The 25,985-nt window shown below is 33.2% G+C and overlaps 4 protein-coding genes across 4 annotated transcripts; all 4 read right to left on the bottom strand.

Annotated features, from left to right (window-relative positions):
- Nucleotides 1–4,235: 4,235 nt before the first annotated feature.
- LOC115761026 (transcriptional repressor scratch 1-like) lies at nucleotides 4,236–5,467 on the bottom strand. Its single transcript, XM_030702642.1, has one exon. It carries the CDS (start codon nucleotides 5,351–5,353, stop codon nucleotides 4,454–4,456), a length of 900 nt encoding a protein of 299 aa, XP_030558502.1. The 5' UTR covers nucleotides 5,354–5,467; the 3' UTR covers nucleotides 4,236–4,453.
- Nucleotides 5,468–8,487: 3,020 nt separating this feature from the next.
- Nucleotides 8,488–11,366, bottom strand: LOC115758723 (longitudinals lacking protein, isoforms J/P/Q/S/Z-like). The gene is made up of 2 exons (XM_030699478.1): nucleotides 11,147–11,366; nucleotides 8,488–10,278 (listed from the first exon to the last, which is right to left on the bottom strand). Exons 1-2 carry the CDS (start codon nucleotides 11,280–11,282, stop codon nucleotides 8,828–8,830), a joined length of 1,587 nt encoding a protein of 528 aa, XP_030555338.1. The 5' UTR covers nucleotides 11,283–11,366; the 3' UTR covers nucleotides 8,488–8,827.
- Nucleotides 11,367–14,171: 2,805 nt separating this feature from the next.
- On the bottom strand, nucleotides 14,172–15,421 carry LOC115760628 (longitudinals lacking protein, isoforms A/B/D/L-like). The gene has a single exon (XM_030702083.1). The coding sequence runs from the start codon at nucleotides 15,328–15,330 to the stop codon at nucleotides 14,344–14,346; it is 987 nt and encodes a 328-aa protein (XP_030557943.1). The 5' UTR covers nucleotides 15,331–15,421; the 3' UTR covers nucleotides 14,172–14,343.
- A 2,052-nt stretch (nucleotides 15,422–17,473) lies between these two features.
- On the bottom strand, nucleotides 17,474–20,800 carry LOC115762952 (longitudinals lacking protein, isoforms F/I/K/T-like). The gene is made up of 2 exons (XM_030705343.1): nucleotides 20,253–20,800; nucleotides 17,474–19,938 (listed from the first exon to the last, which is right to left on the bottom strand). The coding sequence occupies exons 1-2, from the start codon at nucleotides 20,644–20,646 to the stop codon at nucleotides 18,617–18,619; spliced, it is 1,716 nt and encodes a 571-aa protein (XP_030561203.1). The 5' UTR covers nucleotides 20,647–20,800; the 3' UTR covers nucleotides 17,474–18,616.
- Nucleotides 20,801–25,985: the final 5,185 nt, after the last annotated feature.

Genomic DNA, 25,985 nt, shown 5'->3' on the forward strand with positions numbered 1-25,985 from the left:
ATTGTTTGTGTTGTGTTTTCATTATTTTCACTTTTTTTTTGTAAAGAAAAGCCCATTCAATGTTATTCAAAACCTATTACCCCGCTTGCCTATGCCGTTCACATTCAATTCACATAACAATCTTGTGTTTTTTTCTCTTAACAATCACATTTGATCACATCGATTTGCTTCTTTTTATGTATGTATGTATCTATATGTACATTTATATATATATACATAAATATATATATAATTATAATATTTATATATAATTTTACATTCACAGCTCCTTGTTTACAACGTTTTGTGTGTGTGTGTGTGTGTGTAGTGTGTGGGTGTTGTGTGTGTATATAAGTGTGTGGGTGTGTGTGTGTTTAGTAGTAATAGTAGTATGCGCTATCATATAAACTCTTCGTTACATATGTATGTGTTTAGTGTAAGTTACATAGATACATCAATTCATTTAAGGCTTATACAAAAAATAAAACAGAAAAAAGATACATTTGTTAGCATAATTAAACTGTTTCTGGTTAGTACAATTTCTCAAAAAATATGTCTATGATCTGTTCTTGCTGCTGTTGTGATGGACACACTAATTTATATATATATTTTTTTGAAGCTACATTTTATTTTTAGATGCATGGTATAAAAGGCCAAAGCAATGTGCATACAAACTTTTTGTGATTATTTTAAAAATTTACAAATCTTGCATCCCTCAAAAATTGTTAATTATTTAATATACTAGATGTACTAAGTGTGTGTATATAGTTGCATAAGCGCTACTTAATTTTAATTACAAACATAGCTATTCTGTGTGTGTGTATGTGTGTGTGTGTTGTTGTTGTTGTGTTGCGTGTTAGTAAATTGTTTGTTAATCAAAATTATATTGAATTTATCACATGCTCTTCATTATTTCCATGGTTTTCTTCTTCTTTAACACTTTTTAACTATATGACCCAAAGTCGAACGCTAGGCTTGTGTCTTGCATTAGCCACATTTATATATTGGATATATATATATACATACATATATATATATATATATATATATACATAAATTATATATTTTGTATGCTGAACAACTTTGAGTCCATCACATGCGCTGTTGATAAATTAAAATGTTGCTGCATTTTTGCATATCTTCGTTTACATTCATTTTTTTCGTTTGTTTGTTTTGTTTGCTTAGAAAAGTAGTAAAAAATTATTTAGATGTATAAATAAGAACCACAACCTTAATAGACAAAGTTAAATAATTGCATTAGATTATAATTGTTTAAAAAGGACACACAATTGCATATAATGTAGATTGTGAAACTCTTCCTTTCGCATTTCTCTCTCTCTATCTTTCTCTCTCTCTCTGCATTCCTTTTAATTAATTAAACAATTAGGTATAACAAAAAATTAAAAAAAAGAGCAAAGCAAACTCACGTAATTGACTAGCGCAAATGTTTGTTTGACAAATATATATATATTGATATATGTATGTTTAATTCAAATGAATTTGTATGCCAATTAGAAAGTTGCCCGATTGTTAACAGAAAAGATATACATTAAAAAATAATAACAATTTAAATACAAATTTTTTGTAATTTTGTTTTCCTCACGTAATTCGAATACTGACCGACAAGAATTTTGTTTTTGTTTCTCTTTCATTTCCTTTGCACAATTTACATTAAATTTTTTTTTAATATTCGCATGTTTGTTTTTTTTCTTTCTTTTTAATGTTTTGTGTGATGTTAATTAATTATACATATTTTTTTAATAATTTTTTTAGGCTTTTTTTCTTTTTTTTTCAATTTGCTAGAATTTGTGCCAATTTCGTTTTGTCTGTTGTACAAATAAAATTGTTATCACATATTTTGTGGCACAAACTGCTAACGAATATTACATTGCGCCCCTCTATGTGTGTGTGTGTGCTTGTGTGCTTGTGTGGGGTATGGTATATTTTTATTTATTTATATTACAATATTATTTTTATTGTTTTAAAGTACCTAAGCAACGAATTTTTGTTAAGCTCATTATTTAAACCTTTCCTTTAATTACATTTTCGTTTTGCTTCATTCATAATGTAGTTTAACAATTTATAAATGTTTAAATTTTTTAACTATATAGCGTGTTAATGTCTAACTGTATTTGTTTTATTTGCCGAAATGTGCGCATAAAACGTTCGCAATTGATTTTAGGCGCACATTACAGAAATTTGTAGCTTAATTTTAATAACGGGTTTTATAACAAGGTTTGCTGCAACATTATGTGATTTGCTTGGTTTATATAAATTTTGAAAATATATTAAATAAATAAGGTAACATTTAGTGTGTTCGTGTGTGTGTGTGTGTGAGTGTGTTTCTGTGTGTGTATATGTTTCGTGTGTATTAACAACAAGAAAAATTATTAATATTATATTAATTACAATGAGGACTATATTCATTATATCACATACCAATTATTTCTCATTTACTTGACTCTTCGTTTCCAACCTTCTTCGACTCCGACTCCGACCTCGACTCCGACCTCGATTCTGACTCCAACTTCGATTCTGACTGTGACTCGATGCGAGTTTTGTCCCTAACTCATTAAACTTTAACTTTATAATGCCAATTGATTTGCTCACACTTGTACATGTTGCTTGCCATATATGTAAGAATATTTTTAGTTTTTGTTTGTTTTTAATAATAATATGTATATAGTTAATAACTGTTTTAATTAATTGCACGCGCCTTTTACGCAAAGCCACAAGCCAAATTTTTGTTTGCTTTTTCTTTTATAAATTAATAATTTTGTTTAGCATTTTTTTTGTTGTTTGTTTTTGGTCCAACTAAAATTGCCGCCTATCACATTTTGTGTTCGTCATAGAATAAATAATAATTTTTTTTTTTAAATAAACGAATAATTTTGTTTTTGTTTTTTTCATGGAATGAGCACAAGATAAATTAATAAATTTGTTGTTTTGTGTTTTAGAAAAGTTGTTTAAGAGATCGTTGCGTTGCACTAACAATAATTGTTTTTGTTTGTTTGTTTTTTTTTTCTTTTCTTTTTGTGGCTTTGGCGGCGCGCATTTAACAAAAAATTATAAAGTGAATAAATCGAAAATTAAACAAAAATATTCATAAAAAGAAAATCAAAATTACAACTCGGTTGTGCGCTGTTTTTTTTTTTCATTACATTTGTTGTTGCTTTTGGGATTTTCTTTAAGCTTATTGCACAAGTTATTTAGCTTTTGTTGTTTTTTGTTTTTTTTTTTTGTTTTAATATTTCGTTTTTTTTTTTTTAGAGTGTTGTTTTTGTTGCTGTCTGTGTTTTTTAGCTTATTGCACATGTCCATTTAGATTTAGTTACGCTTTATCGTTGCCTTAAAGCTTAAACTAACTTAGTTGCTAACTTTGACTGACTAAGCGATTGACTGTTGCTAATTCAATACATACATATACATATGTATATGTATGTGCCGAAGTTTCGTGTGTTTTTTACATTATATACATAAATATATATGCAAATTTTTGTTTAAGTTTATTAAGTTTAACTATTGCCCCAAAAGAAATATATTAATAATAAAAAAATAATAATCATATAAGTGAATTGCAAGCGCGTGAGAGTGCCAATGCCCTGCATTGAGTCACAATCTAACAGTTCTTTGAGCTAACTAAAAAACCACCTCGCCTCACCTCACCTTACTCTCTGCTCGTCCCCGCCTCATATTTGTTTTTGCGTTTTTTTGTTGTTCTTTTTTTTTTGTTTGTTTTATGTTTTGTTTATAATAAATAAAATACATTAAAATTAATGTGAATGTTTTGCGTTTTGCTGCGTTTCGTTTTCCTTCTTTTCTCTATCTGTTTTCGTTTTCTTTCTACACAAAAAAATGCATTAATTTTTCCTTTTTTCTGTTACACCACAATAAAGAAAAATTCATTGAGATCATTGAGTTTTCTAAGGATGTTACACACATTTTAACAATAGCAACTACAACAACAACAAGAACAAAAATAAAACCATGCCAAATGATTCGCACTCTCACGCGCCCCCCGATATATACATATATCAAATATTATGTGTGGAAAATCAAAATAACGGAAAGAAATTAAACAGAGACGAAAAAAATTTGATATATAGTATATGAAACTAAAAATTAGAATCTGATAAATTTTCACATTGACGGCTTTTATGCATGCTCTGTATGTAGTTGTTTATATATACATATATCATATACTGTATATATATATATATTTATATATTTAAAAAAAAAAACGACTATATGTTTTCAAGATCATTTGAAGAAAAAAAACCGCGCACTGTTTTTGCTTCTTTCATTTGTTGTTTTTGGACTGAACTGAACTGGACTGAATCCGGAAAGCGCTGCACAGAAACTTGGCTAACTAACTAGTGACAACAGCAGCAGCAGCAGCAGCAGCAGCAACAGTGGAGGCAACAGCAACAGCAGTTGCCAGTTGCTGGCGTCCTTGCAATTGTTGTTGATTGTATCATCGATGTTGGTGCGTGCGCATGTGCAGCACAAGATTGTGTTTATGCTTGGACTTCTTGTGGCAGATGGGGCACTCGAATTGCGGCTCCACGCCGCACTCGAAACGCACATGACGATTCAGGCTGTGCGGACGGGCGTATGTGTTGCCACAACGATCGCAGGCATAGGCACCACCACCACCACCACCACCACCGCCGCCACCGCTGCTGCCACCAGCACCACCGCTGCCACCGGCGCTGCTCCAGCTGCCGCCAACTGACGGACCAGCAGCGCCAAGTGTGGCATTGGGTGTGACGAGACCTGCTGCCACCGCTGCGGCCGCTGCAGCTGCAGCCGATGTCGAGGCACCGCCGCTCGTCGAGGCACTTGTATTGTTAGCTGCCACAGCAGCGACTGCAGCAGCTACCAAGCTGCTGCTGCTGTTGCTGGGCAGCGTTGTGGGCGCGATGCCGACGCTGCTGCTGCTGCTGTAGCGGCGCAGCGGCTCGTCGGGACTGGACTGCTGCATTAGCTGGGCCAGCGGACGTGTGTGCTGCTGTTGGTGGTGCTGCTGATGTGAATGATGCGGATGGTGGCCCAGCGGCAGGGCACCGTGCACCTGGGCGGCAGCTACCAGCACTTTGGCAATGCCTATGCGCAGATCAAAGGGCTTATTGCCGTTATCATCGTCGTCGTCCTCATCATCCTCGTTGTTGTTGTTATTGCTGTCATCGTTGTCGCCATTGTTGCCGTGACGCCCATGACCATGCCCAGGACCGTGCAGTGAACAATGTGTGGGCGTGGCACGGCCGCTATCAATGCGCAGCTCATGCTCATTATCATCCATGATTCCAGCATGCTCGAATTTGATAATTTGATTGGGCGTGGCAATGGGACTGGTATACGGACTGGTCTTCATGTGCAGCAGCGGATAATATGGATGCGTCGGGGACGTCTGCGTGCTGCCCGGCCTGGCTCCCTGGCCGCAATGCGCAAATTCTGCAGATGAGCAAGACAAAGAGTCAAAGGAGATGCAATATTAGTCAAGAGCTTTAAGTTAAAGAAAGTCTGCATATTTGTTATTTCTTTTTTTTTTCAGAGATAGTAAAATCATAAATCCTAAGGTCTAATTGAACACGTAGTTGAACTAAAAAAAAATATATATATATATAAATAGAATTTATTACCGTGAAGAAGTCGTTATAAATGTTGCGTTTCTTTTAACTTTTACTGATTTTTTTTTGGTTGGTGCATTGTGATAGTTGTGTGTGTGGGTGTGTGGTGTTTGGTGTGTGTGTGTTCGTGTCAGTGTGTAGTGTGTGTGTGCGTGTGTGTGAGTGTGTGTGTGCGTGAGTAGGCGCTGCTTGTATCTAAAGTAAAATGTTGAGATGTTTACGATATATGTATATAAATTGTATAACGCTGCTTAAGAGATTGATATATAAAATAATAATAATAAAAATAACAAAATTTAATAAACACAATGAATATAAGTATAAAATGTGTGTGTGTAAACAACATTAAATCGAGTGTAAGTTACATTGAGTACAAATAGAGCTAAGCAAAAAAAAATTACAAGTGATTTTTTTTTTAATCCAAATGAATTTCAATATAGTTTTTTATAGTTTTCTGTGTTAGTCACAAATATATAAATAAAAATATATATTATTATAGATAAAACACAATTTGGTTACTAATTGTATATATGTATGTGTGCTTAAGACAGGGCGCAACGCTTTCAGACTTAGAAAAGTTCTTATAAATCCACAGATATACGAGCTGCTCCACATATATATAAAGATTTATATTTATAGAGGAGCAAAGTTCTTTATAAAAAAAATACGCATGCATAAGTTTACGATATTTTCTTCTTTTTTTTTTTTTTGGAAAATAATAGACTACAAAATAATGGATGTAATATCTAGAATTAAAAAAAAAAATGTTGGTAGAAAATGCAATATTTATAAAAACAATTTGTTTTTACAAACTAAGTTGTTGCTTTCATCATTTTTCTTTTATAGTTTTTTGTTTTTTCGATATATAAATGTATAAATAATTTAAGGCTATTTATAATCAAGGATGTATATATTTATATAGATAGTATATAGATAGATAGTTGGTACGTTACGACACTAGAATGAGCACAAAAGTGAAACTTAAGAATAACCTGCAGCAATACAAACGAATGGTATATGTAAAAAAGAGAAAACAAATCTACAAATTCTAATAAAGAAGTATTCATACAAAGTTAAGAATCATATGTATAAATATATAATATATAAGTAATATGTTCATGTACTAGTTATTTAACAGCATCATCATCAATATCGGTATCCCCACTGGGGAGGAGTTTTGTCACGTTGTCTTTGTAAAACATGTACATACACATACGTATCTAATAGTTGATTTAATAGGTTTATAGGATATCTAAGCAGCAGATACACTGGTTCTAGTTATGTAGAGTTGTAGTATAGTAGGTTAAGAGAGCATGCAAACAACAATTAGAGAGGTCTACACCATAAACTGCATTCTTGTATGGATTTGTTGTGCCAGCACAGAGATATATACTTTCATCGATCTCAATCAACATCAATTCGGACAACATCCACCTGAAATAGAGAGCTGATTAGTATTGATTCTTGACAAGAAAGAGAACAACTCGTAATATATGTGTATATATAACTGGAAGATTTTCTTGGGATCTTGTAGGTTTTGTGGGGAGCATGTGTTGTTGTATATAGGCATATACAAAAGATTGGATTCATGATGGATGAGTTTTGATGACTGGGGGAAAAAAATTGTAGAAGGTTGGTTTGTTTTTTTTTTTGTTTTGTTTTACAATTAAAATAAATACAACTTTGGTTTTTGGTTATTTTTTGTTTTGACATTTGCTTTTAATTGTATTTCGAATTTTTATTTAATACATATAGCCGGCAATAATTACGATATATTCATTTCATATGGAATACATAATAATTGTAGAATTTTTTCGCATTTTGCATGTGTGTTTGTGTGTGTGCATGTGTATGTGTGTGCGCGTCTATGTTTGTAGGGTCTTAGATGTAGTTTATTATATTTTTGAGATTTTTTTCAGCCAATTTAAATTTTCTTTTGCTTTTTACATATGAAAATTGTGTGTTACATTTTTGTATGGCCGGGTTTAGTTGTGGTTGTTGTTGTTGTTTCTCTTTTTTTAAATCTAACAATTTGTGTACTTTTTTTTTGTTCGACATTTTTAGAAAAGCATTCGCTGATATTTTGGAATTAAAAATTAAAACATTATTTTAGAATTAATCATAATAATTTTTGTCTAAATTTCAAATTATTTGTATAGATATTATTTATTATTAATACGCATTATTATTATATTATAATCATATCTTTTTGTTTTGACTAGAACTTGTTCTCATTATCATGTATGTATATATATATATATGTATATATAAAGCAATTCTAACATAGGTAATGCCCAAAAATTGGTTGCAGTTGAAAATGTTTCTAACCAAAAGATGGAATGTATGAGAAAAATTCGATTGCAACGAAGTGAAAACCAAAATTGTAGATGGTGTTTCTTTCAAATGTATACAGATATATTTATGTACTATGTATTTATGTAAGTGTGAGTGTCATATAATTTTTGTTTTTTTTTTTGTTTTTGGTTTGTTCGTATTTTGTTTGGGGAGGGCGCGTGTTCATGCCATGCATATGATTTTTGGTTTGTTTTAGTTTGATTTAAAATTAATAATTAATACAAAAATCTTTTGTTTTAAGTTTTGTTTTTCTTTTTGTTTATGTTTTATAGCACACTTAAATAACTTTTGCAGTGACTAGTTATATAATTTCTTGCGTTTTGTGTGAGATTTTTCTCGGAAAAAAATGTACACATTTCTTATTTGCTTTCTTTTTTTTTTTTTTTTTTTGTATTTTTTTGCATGTTTTTTTTTTTTTTTTAGTTTTTCTTTTGAGAATTCGCTAAAACAATACAAAAATTAACGTTTTGTATTGCCAACTAAAACTAATTTTTGTCTTTGTTAATTTAGTTGTTTTTTTTTTTTTTTTTTTTTGGGTTCCTTTGCAACTTGCATGGCACAGCGTGCATGGGGCATGCAACAAAACAGTTTGTTCGAAAAAGATGCCCACTATAGTTAATTATATTATAAAAAAAAAGGAACAACTAATGACAGATTCTGTGCTGCCTATTTTTTGGGAGTGGCAGCAACAAACATTGCACACGTGCTTGTTAGAAACAAAAACAAAAAAAAAAACCTTAATTTATACTATGTTAAGTTCTGATTGTTGCTTGTTGCATGCCACTAGCTGCAGTTACCATTTACCCAGTTGCCAGTTCCCATAGCTTATTTGTACAACATTTTTTTTTGTCTGCCTCAAGCCTCTATTCATTCTGAAAGACCAGTGTGTAGGTGCTGCTGTTGCTGTTGCTGCTGTTGTTGTTGTTGTTGTTGTTGTTGTTGTTGTTGCTGCTGTTGGCATTGTTGTTGCCGCCGACAGTATTGCTGCTGCTGTTGGCCATTGCATTGACTGGAGCTGGTGCCAGCTTTCGCTCCTTCTCCTTCTCCTTTTCCTTCTCCTCCTCCTCCTTCTCGCGATCACGACACTTGGTATTGAGATGACGCTTCAGATTGCTGTGCACATTCGTCGCATAGCCGCACATCTTGCTGCAGAAGTAGCGGGGCGGCAAGCCGCACTCGTTCTTCAGATGACACTTGAGGCTGTTCTTCCATTTGTAGGTGCGATTGCAGTTGCGGCACACCCAAGGCTTCTCAATGTCCGCATTATAGATCATGTCCGCCGAATGCTCCAGCGACTCCTTACGCATGCGCTTGTTCTGCACCAGAATCCGATAGCGATTGTCATCCGTGTGCGACCAGTGCAAATTCAGATTCTGTGCGTCCATATTGAGGCCCAGCTTACTGGAGAGCAGCGTCGAATTGGCGGTGGTTATGTTCGCACCACCGCTGGTGCTGGCTATCGGTTGTTTTTGTGGTGCTGCGATGGTGGTTATGGTTGCCGGTATGGCGGGCAGCTTGATCTGCAGCGATTGGCTGGTGGGCTGCAGCTGCAGATGCTGCAAGTGTTGCTGCTGCTCCAGCAACAGTTGCTGCTGTTGCTGTGAGCTGAGCACAATCTTGTTGCTGCTGCTGTTGTTGTTGTTGCTGCTGCTGCCGTTTCTTTGTTTCTCGTTTGATTGCTTGGCGTGCTTTTGTGTGGCCGCTGCGGTGGTCAACAGATCATCATCGTCATCATCGTTATCCATTAAATAACTATCCTCGAACTCCTCGTTCTCAATCTTGACCGCATCATAAGTCCAGGACAATGGACTGGCCATCTTCAGATCATAATCGAATGTATTCTCATCATCGATAGCCTCATTGCACACAGCCTCGTCGCCATTGAGCGACACATTCTCTGGATTTTCAATCTTTACTATCACCTCCGTCATCGAATCATCAATGCTGTCCAGCTCAACGCCTGCAGCGGCCAGCGCCGCTGCGGATGCGGCATCCACATTGCAGTTGCTTGCGCTATTCTTCAGGCTGGCCGGCGTGATGCACGCAATCGTTGTGCGGCCGATGCTGCCAATTCGAGTCACCGTTTGCGTCTTTGGATCCAGCACAGGTAAACAGCTGCTGCTCGTCTTTTCGCCAACAATATTGTTGTTGTTGCTGTTGTTGTTTGTGTTGTTGCTGTTGCTGCTGTTGTTGAGCGTTCTCGTCGCCGGCGGCGTTGTGCTGATTGTTGCGGGTGTCGTGGCTGGCTTTGCATTGGCATTGTTAGTGCTTTTAACAGCGCTTATGTTTGGCTTTTTGCTCGGAGTTAGTTTATCTTTTTGTTTTTTTTTTTTTAGTTTTAGTTTTTTAGTCATGTTAGTTTTTTTGGAAAGTGTTAGCAATGATTTTTGGATTGGTTATAATTTTGATTTTTTTTTTTTTTGTTTTTGGCGCATGAAAATAGAAATTGTATTAGGGAAATGTTAGGTTAGTTTCTTATTATTTTGATGATATGTGTGAAAAATAATTTTGTAAAACAAAATGATATGTGTATTTGCCGCAGTGTGGCCGTTACAAAACAAAATGTAAATTGTAATGCAAAATTAAGACTGTAAAAAGAAAACGAAACATTATTCAGAAAAAAAAAGTTACTGGAAAATAACAAGAACAACTTAATGGATGGACAACGGCAAGCCGAAGATTGAATAACCTGGCAGAGTTTGTAAAAAAAAAAATATATAATAATGAATCAGAGAACTTATTGAAATAGTTCTAGACGCATGTTTCCTTAATTGTAGGACGTAAGAAGAAATAGTTCCGTTTTTATGATTTTAGGAATATATATGTATATATTTTTTCAATTTAGATTTTCGGCTCCTTTAAAATGTTTTCTTTGGTATAAGTTTTTTTTAATAAAAAAATAAACTTTTTATTTATATATAGAAAGTATCCAATCATAGACATTGGTTCTTTCCTTAAAATAATTTCCAAATCAATTCCTAACATAGTCAGAAAAGCAGATAAACAAAGGGGTAATGTCCCTATTCATAGAAACTATCGGAATTAATTAGTTTAAAAGGGATGTGTTATTTACAATACACTCTGCAAGGCTCCAATTGGTTGATAAAAAATGATAGATATATATATATGTATAAATGCAATCAAAAGGTATATTATATAGACTGGAAAACTGGTTTAAATACCTGTAGACTCGTCGCTAGTCTTGTCTATGATCGACTGATCCGCCAACATGAGCCAATTGCGCACGCGTATACGAGATTCGCCTGAGTCCAGCTGTCCATTATCATCTGTAAAAATGTATATACAAAATAAACACATATTAGTGAGAATCACAAGTAAACAGGGTAGCGAATGTGACCTATAAATGTTTATACTTTTCGTTTTTTTTTTCTTTGCGTATGTGTGCCTAAAATGTGCCCTATTTATATTGTTTTCAGTTGAACTATCTTATGAATTGGTTTTATTTAAAAGAAAATATAAATGTTATGAAATAAATAAATAAGAATACTTACAAGCAGTACGCTACATAAACTAAGGGCTGCATAAGAAAATCAAATAAAATAAATGTGTTGGTAATAATAATCATAATAATAATAATAATAATAAAAATATTAATAATAGTAGTCATAATAATAACAGAATAATTTAAACGCAGCATAACAAACAAGTTTCTGTCTTTTTGCGTTTTATTACATGAACTTGTATATTTCTCACATTGATTGTATTCTTTTTTTTTTTTTTTTTAATCTATGTATATATAATATGTATATATCAATTTACAAAAATGTTTACTAACGACGCATTGAAAAAACTAAATATAAGGTAATATAATAGATAATATTATGTATTTAGATACATATATGTATATAGTGTTAACTATATAGAACCGTTATTATACTTTCTTTTATTGGTAATGAGTATTTGTGTTCTTATTAAGTGTTTGCTTCATTAACATAAAATATTACATTTTATTTATTTATTTATTTTTTTTTAAATGTGTATCAACATTTTTGTTTGCCAGTTTTTAACCAAAAATTGTTCAACAATATTGTTTAACTTGAAGTATATATCAATTATATTTGTTTTTTATAGAAAATTTTGAATTTTCCCTTTGCCTTAACTGTTGTGTTTTTGTTTTCTTTTAAAATTATTGCTTAATTTTGTATTCTTCATTTTATAAAGAAGCGCTAAACTTAGCCCCAACACCGCTTGAATATAACCAATTGGTTGTATTTTCTTTTTGTTTTTAATTTCTTAGCAGAAAATTTGCAAAATATATAATTACAATTCGAGATTTATTTGTTGTAAATTGAATTCATTTTATATATTAGTTTTTCAGTGCACAGTTTGACTGGCAATGTGTGTGTTTTTTTTCGCTGTTGCTGTGAATGTTTGCAGTTGTTTTTTTTTTTTTTTTTTTTTGTTTTTATATTGTTTAAGCTTAATTGTTTATAAAATCATCTATGGAATGTATTTGCTTTTTGTAGTTTGTTTTTGTTTTTTTAATAGAATATAAAGTTGTAAAATGAAAACTAAAAATAAATTACGCTTTACGAGCAAAAAAGAACGTACAAATTATAATATATTATTTTAATATATATATGTATATATATATATTTTGTTTTATAAATATTAAAAATAAATAAGTGCATGTGACGTATTGTGGCGGTGTTTTTGTTTGCTTGAAGTTGTTTTATATTTTAAAATGTTATTATTATTTATTTTGTTTTCAATTTGTCTTGGGCTTAACCCCCGAAGTAGCTCAGCTACGCGCGCGCCTGTTTTTTCTTGGTTTCCTGCCTAATTGTGAAACACAAAACTAAGTACCTGAGTTTAAATGTGTATCATGTGGTCTCGCAAAAAAAAAAAATAGAATATAGTATTAATAATAATATTATACTTGACACACTTGTTAGCTGACTTGACCTAAGATACAGCTTACAACTAACTGATATGGCTTTTAAGTGTTAGATTTTGCTTATTATCATTTTTCCTCTTTTTTTTTTTTTTTTGTTTTCTTCTAGTGCATATCTTTTAACAAGCACATACTGTATTTTTTTTTGTTGTTATTATATATATTTCCAATTTCAAAAGGCACTTTTAAACTTGTCTTTAAGTTTCTCTTTTCACTTTTGCTTGACTAAACTGTATTTAAAAAAAAAAAACACCTAAGCAATTTTTGAGCATAGTTTAAAGCCATTAGACTAATATATTGTTGTTAGCAATATGTTTTTTGTTGTTGTTGTTGTTTATCTGAGGTAACTTGTTGTTGTTTATGTTTTATGAATTGTAACTGTAACTGTACTGTTTGTTTTAGGTATCTTCTATATAGTTGGTTTTGGCACTGAAATGTTTATGTGAATATCTAATGCTCTATAGCTCTTTAAAGTTTCGTTCTTTTTGTGATTGTTTCCTTTAACTAATATCTTAATATGCTCTGAGTTCGAAAAGCTTTATATAAAAAAGACTATCCACTGAGTTGACTGCTCGCACCGCGTTCATTCTAAACCCTAGTTTTTGTATGTATATATATATATATATATATATATATATATATATATATATATATATATATATATATATATATATATATATATATATATAAACATTATATATCTCGACTAATCCTAACTCTTAGCTAACTAATTTAATGTTTCATTGTACAATATGTGTCTTTTCTTTGTTTTTTTTTTGTTTTTTTCTAACTTGTGGAATGCGGTTTTAAATTGTGTGTTTTTTTTTTGTTTGTGTGTGTAAAATCATTTTACTGATCACTTTGCTGTTTAATGTAACAAAAATATTTTTTCAAAAAAGATTTTTGCTTGTGCACTTGACTTCTTTTTTTTTTGTTAAAAAATTAATAACAATAACAAAAAATATGTTTTATGCAAAAAAATAAAATGGCTAAATTTGTTTTGTTTTGTTTGTGCTTTGCAACAAATTGTTTTGTTTGTTTTTTGTTTTTTGTTTTCGTTTCGAAAATTTTTACAATTTTCCAGGCATTCTTATTAATTATTATTTTTTTTGCTTTGTTAGGTTTTCTTTAACTTTTGTTGTTTTTCTTTTTTTAATATTAATTTGGCACACTGATTCCGTATTCCATAAAAGAAACCCCGAGCTAGGTGTGTTGTTATGTTCTTGTTGTTGTTGTTACTGTTGTTGTTTGACTACCGTCACACACACACAAATACACACACACACACACATGTGTGTGTGGTTTTTTCTCTTTTTATGTAATTTCAATATTACTTGCTTGTTTTGTTTCTGTAATCCCTGATATTTAGTTTTTCCATTTAATAACTGTGTGTCTCTATTCAACTTCAACACTTTATACACAAATCCATTTCCCAATGCGTTTTCCATTTGACACATTTCCCACTCATGAGAAATGCGTGTGCAGCTCCGGCGCATTGGCCAGCGCCGCGGCCGCAGCAGCTGCTGCCACCGCAGCCGCAGCGCTGCCAACGGCGGAGTCAGCGTCCATGCCGCTGACGCTGGAGGCGCCGCCGCTGGCGTTGATGATGCCGCTGATGAAACTCTTGTCATCCTCCAGCTTGAATTTCTCCTTGTGCATGCGCTCCATGTGGCGGCCAATGTGCATCTTTTGCTTGGCCCGATAGACGCAGAATGGGCACTGGAATTGCGGCTCCTTGCCGCATTCCCATTTCTGATGATTCCGCAGCGATGATTTCAGCTTATAGACGCGTCCGCAAACGGGACATGGGTGTCCAGCACCGTTGTCAGCGCCAGCCAGGGAGCTATTGTTGCTGCTGCTGCCACCGGCTCCTGCGGCGCTTAATGTGACGCTCAGATTGCCAGCACTGCTGCCACTGCCAGCGCCCGTGCTGCTGCCAGCTCCTGCTGTGCTGCCGCTGATGAGATTGTTCATGGCGCTAATGCTATTCAATATATTGATATGGCATAGTCCAGCCGGTCCGACATCGGCCAGGGATACGGCACCGGTCAGCGTGATGGGATAATCGCTGCTGCTGCTGTTGCCATTGCCGCCAACAGAGCTCAGATTCTCGTCGCCATAGCTCAGATCGGCGCTGTTGTTGCCCGCTGCTGCCGCCGCCTGTTTCTCTGCAACGGCCTTGAGCATCAGCGCCGTGGCCTCCTCCTCGGATAGGTGCTTCAGCTTGCCACCGCCGGGATAGATTTTGTGCTGCTTTTCGCTAGTGTTGCACGGCGTCGACGTGGTGCCCGGCTCGATTTTTAAACGAATGCTATCCGTCGGCGTTTTGCGTTCAATGGCATCCGCGGCGGCGGCGCCCTTGATGCCAGCCAAGCTCAGCTGCTTGTCCACCGACAGATCGGTGGGAAAGACCAAGGGCTGGACGCCCTCGCGCAGCGTTACCAGCGGCATGGCCAGGCGAGCGTTCCACTCGTTCCAGGTGAGTCCCGCAATGCGCGTAATACTCAAATCTGTTTTTTGTTTTCGTTTTTATATTGGATTTTTTTTTTTAACATTTTATTTCGTGTTTTTGTTGTAGGTGCATATATGTTGTAGTTTTTGTTGTTGTTGGTTTTTGTGTGAAGAGAGGGTTGGTCAGCCATACAACATATGAAAATAAAACGAGAAAAGAAAAAAAAACAAAAGAAAAGAAGAACGAAAATCAATAGCATTACTTTTGAGACTGGACACAATGCAACGCAAAAGTTAAATTAACCGAACATGAAAAAAAAAAACAAATAGGAAGAAAAAAATAGGGAAACTCGTAACAAAACTTAACAATAAACGGTTAACGGATGTATAGAGGGGTGGGGGGCAGGAAAACAAACGGTTCGGTTAAACCAGTGCCAAAAATAAAGGGTAAAAGGAAAAACTAAAATGTTGATGATGCATGGAAAATTAGTGATACAAAAAATGATTAGATGAGCACAACAAACATTGAAGCAATTTTCCAAAAAAAAAAAAATATAATTATATATTAGTGAAGCGGCAAAGCCTAAAAAATATTTGTTTTAAAAAGCATTAAAAATTAGAGCGTGAATTTGCAAATACACATAAACAATATAATATATAGATATGTACAAAAATAATAAAATAAATATGTAGCTTCGCTATATACATACAGACATGTGTATGTAAATACATGTATATAAATACATACATAAGTATGTGTGCACAAACAAGGTAAACAAAAAACGCTTTCATTGAGAGCCAATTAGTGCAGGGTGTATAAACATATTTATTAATTTTTAAAAATTAAAAAAATATATATATTATAATAACGAGGAACAGCTGGCTAGGATATGCCGTAGACATATATAAAACCCTGGCAGATATATTTTATAGGAAAATCAATTTGTCAAAAAACAAATGTATGTGATGTTAAAATGAAATCTGATTTGCGTTCTAGCTATACAACCCATAGCTAGTTTTCAGTTAGTTGTTTAAAATACCTGATGTCTTCAGAAAATAGAAGGATTTTTTTATATATGCTAACTGTACTGGGTAGTATAGGTAACGATTTATTATAAAAGCAGACAAATTTATGAACTCGAATTTAGATGTTATAAGAACTATTCAGTAAATAGATCTTCAGTAAATAGATCATATTCTAGCTGTACTGGGTAGTATAGGTAACAAGTGTATTATAAAAGCAGACAAATAGACCTTTCAAAAAAACTTTTCTTATAAGCTTTGAAATACAATTATATACTTTATAATAATGCGATAACTAAAATACAGCCTAATTTTAATATGATTGTAGTGTCTGGAAATAGACAAGTAGATAAATTGACTCAACTTGCATCTAATCAGTCATGAGTATATACGCCTATATTATATATATATAATATTTTAGTAACGACTTTCATATAAATACATCTGCAAAGGTCACAAAAATTAAGTTAAACGTTCTTGAATTGTTTGGTTTTTTTTTATATGGTGTTGCACGCAGCAGCTGGAAACACAACACACTCACACATACACACACACGGGCGGGGAAGAGGTTTGGCAATTGCTGGTTATTATTATTTTTTTTTTTTTTTTTTTTTAGTGGCATATACAGAAAACAATTACTTAAGATGTAGGTACTTATATAGTTAGAGCTTGCTTTCGTAACTGTTCGTCACATTTCTTTAGGTAATATGCAAACATTATTACAGTTTTTCGCATTCGGCGGTTTTCCACAGTTTCCTCGCAGTTACCTAGAAAAAAGAGAAATATATTAATCGAAATGTCAACTAAAAAACAGGGTATTTTATAGTTGGGTTTGAAAAAACGGCTTGCTGCTGGCGCGCTGCACGTCTACCTGTAAGAAAGAGAAATATATTAGTAATGTTCGCATTAAATAAATGTTTGATTAAATAAAGCAACAAATGGACAATTTTTATTTTTATTTTTATTTTTTTTTGAAATTTATTGTTTACGTTTATTGTTACAACTATTTTCAAAATATATAATTTCTATATATTATTATAATTAATATATGTATACATAATAAATGTTTAGCATGAATTAAAATGTTGTACATACAATTTTGTTGTTTTTTTTTTTTTTTACTTGTAAATTTTGTAAAATTCTTGAATTAAATTGAATATTTTTTGATACGCGAAAATATATGCTAAGAAGTTTTGTGGCTTAAATGTGTCATATAGTACAATCAATTTTACTAAGTTTTGTGTTTGTTTTTGTAATTAAAGTTCTTTCAATTTGGTTGCGGCTGCTTCGATTGCAACTACCGTAGTACACACAATAGTTTTAAGGGTTTTACCTTTTGTTCAAAATTTAGCGTCAATTTTATATAAAATATGTTTGTTTTTTATTTAATAATTTTTTTGTGAACTGTAAAAACAACATGTGACAAATTTATGAATACGATAAGCCTCCAATCCAGACAATATTTGTTTGTAATAATATTTTTTTTTGTGTGTTTTGCAACTAACATATTTTTTTGTGAAATTGTTTTAAATTTATATATGTAAAAAAACACACTGTGCACTTTAACATTGTTTGTGTATTTATCTTAAATTTGTTTTGTTTACTTTCCGTTCCTTCTTTTTTTTTACACATATTTATAGATTTGCTAGGTACTGTACTTTCTGCGAAGACATTTAGATGTTATGCGTTTAATTTATATTTGAAATGTATTTAAAATTTAACCTACTCAATTCTAAACTATAAATTTTTGTGTTTTTTTTTTTTAATATTTTTTCATTTGGGTTAACAATATTTCTGTTTTGTTATTTCCATGAAAATACTTGCACATGATTTCTGGTATATTTTTTTGTTTTTGTATTTTTCATTTTGAATTATTTTTTCTTCTGCGGCAACACGAAATAAATGTAATTTTTGAAATTACGGCAATCATAATGAAAATTATACGTGAAGACATCAATTAAAGCCCGAACAAAAAGTAAGATTTTGAAAATTATGAAATGGGTTTTTGTTTCTTTTTTTGTTTTTCATGTTTTTGCCATGATAAAAACATACACGATATTAAAAGTTAAGTTTGAACTTAAGCAAATAATCAACAACTAAGCAAATCGCATCAATTATCAAAATTGAGGCTCGAGAAAAATCAAAAATACATAATAAATGGTATATATATGATATAGTATATATATAGTTCGGATGTAGAAGAATAATGAAAACTGGTATTTTTTGTTGCTACTGTTCTTTGTGTGGTACTCACGCCCCCTTCTTAGATCTTGCGTCCCCGCTTGCTCTCCAGCTGAGGCTTTTCGGGATGATGTTTACGCACATGCACGCCCAGATTGCCACGCTGTTTGGCCTTGTAGGTGCAGTAGGGACATGGGTGACACGGTTCCTTGCCGCCGCACTCGACATTCTCGTGACGGCGCAGCGTCGATTTCCAGCGATACTTTTTGCCACAATGCCGACAAACGTAACGCGATTCGGGATCGTCGCAGGGACCCAATGAGGAGTCGCTCAACGACAGCTCATAGGTCATGCCACTGGGATCGCCGCCAGCATCCGATTCCTCTTTCATGGGGCGTGTGGTCAAAATGGTATAGCTCTTGCTCGAATCATGTACGCCCAGCTCTTCGGGTATTATGGTCTCGACACCGTCATCATCCTCCGCTTGCAGCTGGATGTGATGATGCTCCTGCTGCTGTTGATGCTCCAGCTCCTGCTCCTGCTGCTGCTGCACTACCGTTGCCGGATGTATGTGATGCGTCTGCAGCTGTGAGGCATGTATGTGATGCGTTTGCGGCTGCTGTTCATGCTGATGCACCTGCAGCTCCTGCGGCTCATGCTCAATGGTGGTTATGTGCGTCTCGCCCGCCGTTGTCTGCATGTGCTCGGTGATCTCGGAGGGCGCAAAGCCAATGCCAATTTTGGTACCATCCGGCAGCTCGATATCATCGATTTCAGCATACTTGACCAGATCGCTGATTATTGCCGCCGATGCATTCGGATTGTTCAGATCTATTTCGCTAATCTCATACTTTGTGCCATCGGCCAGCTCGTGGTGCTGATGCGGTATGGCCTCGTGTGTTTCCACAATCTGTAAATTGCTAACGGTCGGCGCAATAATCTTGCCACGCGAATATCGTATGCGCGAGGCAATGTTCGGCTTCTGTTCGCCAATTTGAACATTGCGCAGACCCACCAAATTGATGGTCTGGCCCGTATGGGATGTTATTATGCTTTGTACTTGCTGAGCGCCTTGATGCAGCTGGTGGTGCTGCTGCTGATGATGATGATGCGAGCTTTGTGGCACCTCCTCAATGTGCAATTGCTGCTGCTGCTGCTGTTGTTGTTGTTGTTGTTGTTGTTGTTGTTGTTGTTGTTGTTGTTGCTGCTGTTGCTGCTGCTGATGATGATGAGGATGATGTTGCTGGGGTGTTTGCTGCTGCTGCTGCTGCTGTTGCGTCTCCTGCGTCACGTGTTGTATAATGTGGTGCGGATGTATAATGGTGGTTGTGCCACCGCTGCTGCTGCTGCTATGCGTCGCCAATGTAGATGTTGATGGTATGATTTTCTTGATGTTGATAAGCTCTGCAAGTTAAAATATAGTTTCTTATTAGTAAGAGGTAACAAATTGGCCAATAGGTATTTATTACTTTAGCCTGTCATTAATTTCTCTCGATGCTCAGCTCATTTAACCTTAGCATATGAACTTAAACCATTATCAAATATTTTCTCATAATTTTTTTTTATATTATTATTCTATTAAATAATCTAAATCGAAATCTCGAATTCATTTATATAACTTTGAAATGAACTTAATTTAAAGTTATCCACCAAAAATGAGGCTTTTAATGAAGTCATTTTTCATATTATATATTGTGTTTTGTTAAGATTTAACTTACCGCATTCTGATGAGGGCAACTTGATGGGCGTGTTCGTCAATGTCGTCAACGTGGGCTTCACATCCGTGCTGTGCGCCGCCGCGCTGAGCAGCTCGGTTATAGTTTGGGTCGGCTGTCCAGCGGGTCCGGTGACGGTGACTGCCGCCGTTTGGTCCTCCTCGGTGGTGCCCAGCTTGGCAGCTGTGATGTTGCCCAGCTTCTTGACGTGCAGCACAAAGCCATCCTTGTTCTGTGTGATGACAATATCGTTGCTCTCCAGCAGGCAATCGTCCAGTTCGAATTCATCGGGTGTGCCCTCAGTTTGTTCCGACTTGTCCTGTTTGGCTGCTGTGAAAACATATTGAAGGAAACGGGGAACAGAGGGGGGTGGGCATGGCGGCAAAAAGATTTGCATTATTAATTGTTGTTTGTGTGTGGCACAAATTTATTGTCTTTTACCACTTCTTAGGCGTAGTACAAACACATACACACATACTCTCTTCACTCTGTTTCTTTTTTGCTCAGCTCAAAAACGTATCCTGTCTTGGGTTAAGTTTTCGTTTTTCTTCTTTTTGTTATATTTTTACAATTTGATATAAAAACAAGCAAACAAATTATCGCTGCTTAAATTAATTAAATATTATACATATTTATAAATTTATACATAAGCTTTGTGTGCGGCTGTATATATATATTTATATATAAAATTAAACACCAAAGCCAGAAAAGATATGTATAAAAACAAAAACAAAAAAATTAACATAATAAAAGAACAAAAATATTTTAATAATTATTTAAAAACCGTGCCCCTAAATAAATATTATGAAACGCTGCTTATGCTCTAAAGAAATTCAATAATGACACATTTCAATTTTGTTACAAAAGGCAGTTTTTATTAAAACAATTTTCGTTGATATGTATTTTATATTTCTTTTAAAGAGAGCAATTTAAATTTTCGTATAGACTTTTGATATACACAATGGCTGCGACTTAGATTTTAACTTACCTGCTGCTAACACACGCAAATATCTATATAGAATAGCTCTCTATATGCAGAGAGAGAGAGAGAGAGAGACACATATAACTGAGATCAAAGCACAAAGAGCTTGTCCCTTTAGACCAACTTGCCGTGCGTTTGGGCCTGAAAGAGACCGCGTGCCACACCGCCCGCTGTCTGATCCGAATGCTGCGTCTTCATGTGCATATTGAGGCTGTGCTTGTAGCGTGCCACATAGTGGCAATGCTGACACTTCTCCGTTGGCAATCTGCCGCACTCGAAGCGCAGGTGTCGCCACAGATTCTTTTTGTACGTGTAGGCCTTGTCGCAGCGCGGACAAATGTGCTGCGAGCTGGCCAGCAGTGGCGCCTCCGCGGCATGCTGCAACGTTGTGGCAATATTGTTCAGCGATGTAACCGACTTCACAGCCAGCGTCCAGGTGTTCTCTACAACAGGATAACAGAGAAAGAGAATAGGTTAATAGTTGTATCGAAAGCTTTAAAAAGAAAGCAAACTAAAACAAAAACGAACGAAACGGTTGATAGGAATGAAGTTGATGATATGAGAGTCTTTAGCTAAAGTAAGGCAGTAGAAAAGAAAAATATATAATACAAATGTGTATATATCTATAGAGCGTATATAACTACCGGGCAACCATTTGGCACTAGGCAGAGGCGATAGAGTAGAGCAGTTTTGGGCAGGTCAGTACTGAAAAGCTTACAAAGAGACATACATACATACACACAAAAAAAGAACAAATAATTAACAACTAGTTACTCAAATTCATATTAACAAAATAGATCAAAATTGGCTAATTTAATTCAAAATCAAAACTCTAACTAACTTAGAAAATAATTTAAAAAAAAACTCTTACCAGCCTTGAAAAACTCGTCTTAAAAATACATTTAAGGAAATTGGGTTAATCACAGCGCCTAAAAAAATAACTTTAAACGCGATAAAAAACACTTTAAAAAATGTAAATAACATTTAAGCGCGCTGTTAACGAAAACACTGTGAGTACCCAACTATGTTAAAACTGAATTAAAACTTAACATAGCCGCAGGTAGTACCGTCTACTATGCACATAACGGTAGCAATTGTGCACCTGCACAATCGACCTGACTAATAACTTAAGTGTTAAGTAAATATCTATAAGAAAATATTGTTATAATAATTTAAGGAAAAAGAAGCGCACACACATTCACGTTCTAAAGCAGCGACACAGCCGGTTAACATCTGTGGAAATAGAAAGAATTGTTAACATAATTAATTTCAATTTTTAACAGAACTTCCAGTTAAGCCCCAACTTCGCACCAATTACCAATAAAAACATATCACATTTTTGTTTTTTTTTTTTTTTGGGTTTCAACATTTCAATATCAATCTTTATTACGTTTTTTTTTTTTTTTTTGTTTTTGTTTGTTACCATCATGCATCAAATTCAAACATGTTGTGTATATAAACAATGCATATAATGCCTTTTCTTTGTTCTGCGGTTTTTGCAAAAATAACAATTTTCACGCTGATGTTTTGCTTGTATTTTCTTAATTTTTTTTGTTTGCTCAAATTGTCCTAAAAAACAGAATCTCAAATGTTGTTTACATTTTCATTTTGAGTTTTCTATATATATGTATGTATATATATATATATATATGCTCTCATGACAACATTATATTATTATAATAATGTTTAATGCTACTTTGTTATAATTATTATTACAATTATTAATAATATTAATTGTTGTTGTTTCTGTTGTTGTTGTTGTTGTTTTCATGTTGTTTAAGGTACTAACAATATCAGCTTCGTCAATGTAAGTTTGCTTTTTATATAAATTTGTTTCATAATTTCTGTTTCGCCTTTTCCGTGGTATTCGTTAACAATAAATATATGTATATATTTATATATAGATATATATATATGTATATATATATATATTTATATAAACATTTTTAATTTCTTTTCTTTTTTTTTTTTTTTGTTTAATATTACGCTACAAAAAATAAACAACATTCGTTTTGTTATAATTACATTTTCCTTTTGCTTCTTTTTTGTTGTTCTGTTAATTATTGTTTTATATGTCTGCTCTTTTGGTTTGACTATATATTTATTTATATATATATATATAGATATATATATAATAATATATATATTTAATGTTCATTATATGGCAATTTTGTTCCAAATACACTTTTACTAAAACTTGTTCTGGGTTTGTTCATTTACTTTTCTTTTCATTTATTTTAATTTTATTTTTATTTTTTATGTATATGTCCTTGTATATATGTATGTGTTGTTGTATATATATTTTTTGGTTGGTTTCTTTGGAGTATATTTTGTTCATTATTTTGTAACTTATGCTTTAGGCTAACATTTTTTTTTTTATATTTTTGTTTTCATTTCTCTTTTAAACTATTTTATAAATATTAATTAACAATAACACGTTAAAACTTAGTTGTTAAATTAATGAACAAAAATCAAAGACAATTTCTTTTATCAGTATATATGTGTGTGTGTATATTAAAAACGATGCAACAAAAATGTTAAAAAAAAAATATGTTAAAAACAAAAAACATTTGATGTTTCTTTTTTTTGTATAGCTCTGGCTTTTTTTAAAATTAGTCTAAGCTTTAACAGCGCAACAAACAAAAAATTAATAATAATAATTTAGCTAATTCAATGAACGTGCAACAAAAACCTTAGTTAATTAGTTTAACAAATTATTTTAGTATAGGCTACATAAATATATTTTATATATATAAAAATTTACCTAATTTTTTTTTTTTTTAGCCAAACAATTTTAACAATTTGTCGTATGTGCTAATATAGTTTTTTTTTATTTTGATTAGATTTTTTAATATTATTATTATTATATTTTTTTTGGTACTTTGCAATTGACACGAATTTGGCACACAGGACAAATTGCAAAGATAAAATAAAATTTCATTGGACTAATTTGAAATAAGCAAATTGACAACCAAATTGACGAAAAATCAATTGTTATAAAGTAATGAAAATTTGCATTGGTATTGTTAATTGTTTATTGTTTAAGTGTTTAATTTTACTAAGTTTATGTTGTCTATATTCAATTCGAGCTTTAACTATCTGTTATTGCTATTTCTGTTTAATTGCTGGGCTGACGATTAAAGGAACGCGAGAAGCGCTCACGGAACTTATTTATCTTTTATTTTTGCTTCTCACTCTTATAAGCTTTTAATATCTAGGCTAGAGAAATTTGTTTTAACGCTTCTTTATATTTGTACCTAGCTTGCTGCTTGAGCTTCTCCTTTCGCTTATTCTTTTTAGAGCGCCTCACGCTTCTCCCTTCGCTTACACTTTTAGGAGTTTTTACTTCTCCTTCCGCCTTGCTGATGGCACGAATTATGTTCGCTTCTTGCTATTCTGCGCTTCTCATGCCTGTTGTAGGCTGACGCTCAAACAACCGCGAGAAGGGCTTTTGGAACTTCTTTTTTTTGCTTCTCCCTCTTAGTGCTTCTAGAGATTTTATTTCACGCATCTTGCTTCTCTTTAAGCTTGAACTTCCTAAGGCGCCTAACGCTTCTCCCTTCGCTTACACTTTCACGATAATCTCTCTTTTCCTAACTTTTCTTCTCGTATAGCTGATGGCACGAAACAAGTTCGCTTCTTGGTGCTCTGCGCTTCTCGTGCCTTTTGCACCGTCAGCCTTAAATCTAATTTTATGGTTTATTGTACTGTCTGTATGTTTTGCAATATTTGACTACAACAATAACATAAAATATTATTAACAAGCAAAATTGATTAAAAACAAAAACCAATACAATGAAAACAAGTTATTTACGTTATAATGGTTGGACCTAACTAACACACATATATATATATTAAAATATATATATATACATGCTTATGTATAATGTATATATAAGTGTTTTTAGTTGCACTTTAACTGCCTGCCTTAGTAAGTTCTGTTTATATATATATATATATATGTATCCAATTATCATATATGTATATTAATATGTATAATTTCAATAATTTATTACATTTAAATTGTTTTAATGGCACTCTTAGCGTTTTCTTGTTAATATTATTTTCCTTTTTTCATTTATAACATTGTTCGGTATATGTTTTTGTTACTGTTTTACTTCATCTTCTTCTTATTATTGTACTTGTTAAATACAATTTAGTTTGCAATTGTTGGGCTATTAACTAGTTTTGTTTTTTTTTCCTCAATAATTTGTTATTAGATTGCACTAAAAGAGTTTAACAAAAGACCAATAAAAACTAAAGAGTTTTGCGGAGTGGGCGGGGCGCGCGTCTGTTGTACAACAAAAATATATATATATGTAATTCAGCACATACATATATATTCTGCTTAACTCATGAGTATATGTGTTTATATGTTTTGATCTCTCACGCTTTGCTCTACTTTTGGGCAGCATTGAATTGTAATTTCATTTGGTTACGGCTGAGTGTAATATTTATATATATATATATATATATTTTAAATATATCTCTTTTTTTGGAGTTTTCCAGTTACATAATGGCACACACGTTCTGCACACAAATCCAATGCTGCCACACACACACACATTCACATACACACACACACACACACACACACACACACACACACACACAGGCACACTTAAACACACAGTGAGTACAAGTTACAAAAAACAATTTTTGTAATAACATTTTCTTTACATTTTTGCAACAACAGACAACAAATTTGCTAACATAGCATTTCTTTTAAATAGATGTGTGTATTTTTTATGTTA

The sequence above is a fragment of the Drosophila novamexicana genome, unplaced genomic scaffold, assembly GCF_003285875.2.
Source record: "Drosophila novamexicana strain 15010-1031.04,08,12 unplaced genomic scaffold, DnovRS2.1 tig00000008-arrow-pilon, whole genome shotgun sequence".
Taxonomy (NCBI): domain Eukaryota; kingdom Metazoa; phylum Arthropoda; class Insecta; order Diptera; family Drosophilidae; genus Drosophila; species Drosophila novamexicana.

Excerpts from the sequence above, each read along its gene's own strand:
- LOC115761026 (XM_030702642.1), bottom strand. The coding sequence starts at position 5,353 with ATGAAGACCAGTCCGTATACCAGTCCCATTGCCACGCCCAATCAAATT.
- LOC115758723 (XM_030699478.1), bottom strand. The coding sequence starts at position 11,282 with ATGTGTTTATTTTGTATATACATTTTTACAGATGATAATGGACAGCTG. Across the intron at positions 10,279-11,146 it reads GACTAGCGACGAGTCTACAG|ATAAACTAACTCCGAGCAAA; the intron begins GTATTTAAACCA and ends AAAAACAAAAAG.
- LOC115760628 (XM_030702083.1), bottom strand. The coding sequence starts at position 15,330 with ATGCCGCTGGTAACGCTGCGCGAGGGCGTCCAGCCCTTGGTCTTTCCC.
- LOC115762952 (XM_030705343.1), bottom strand. The coding sequence starts at position 20,646 with ATGCAAATCTTTTTGCCGCCATGCCCACCCCCCTCTGTTCCCCGTTTC. Across the intron at positions 19,939-20,252 it reads GTTGCCCTCATCAGAATGCG|AGCTTATCAACATCAAGAAA; the intron begins GTAAGTTAAATC and ends TTTAACTTGCAG.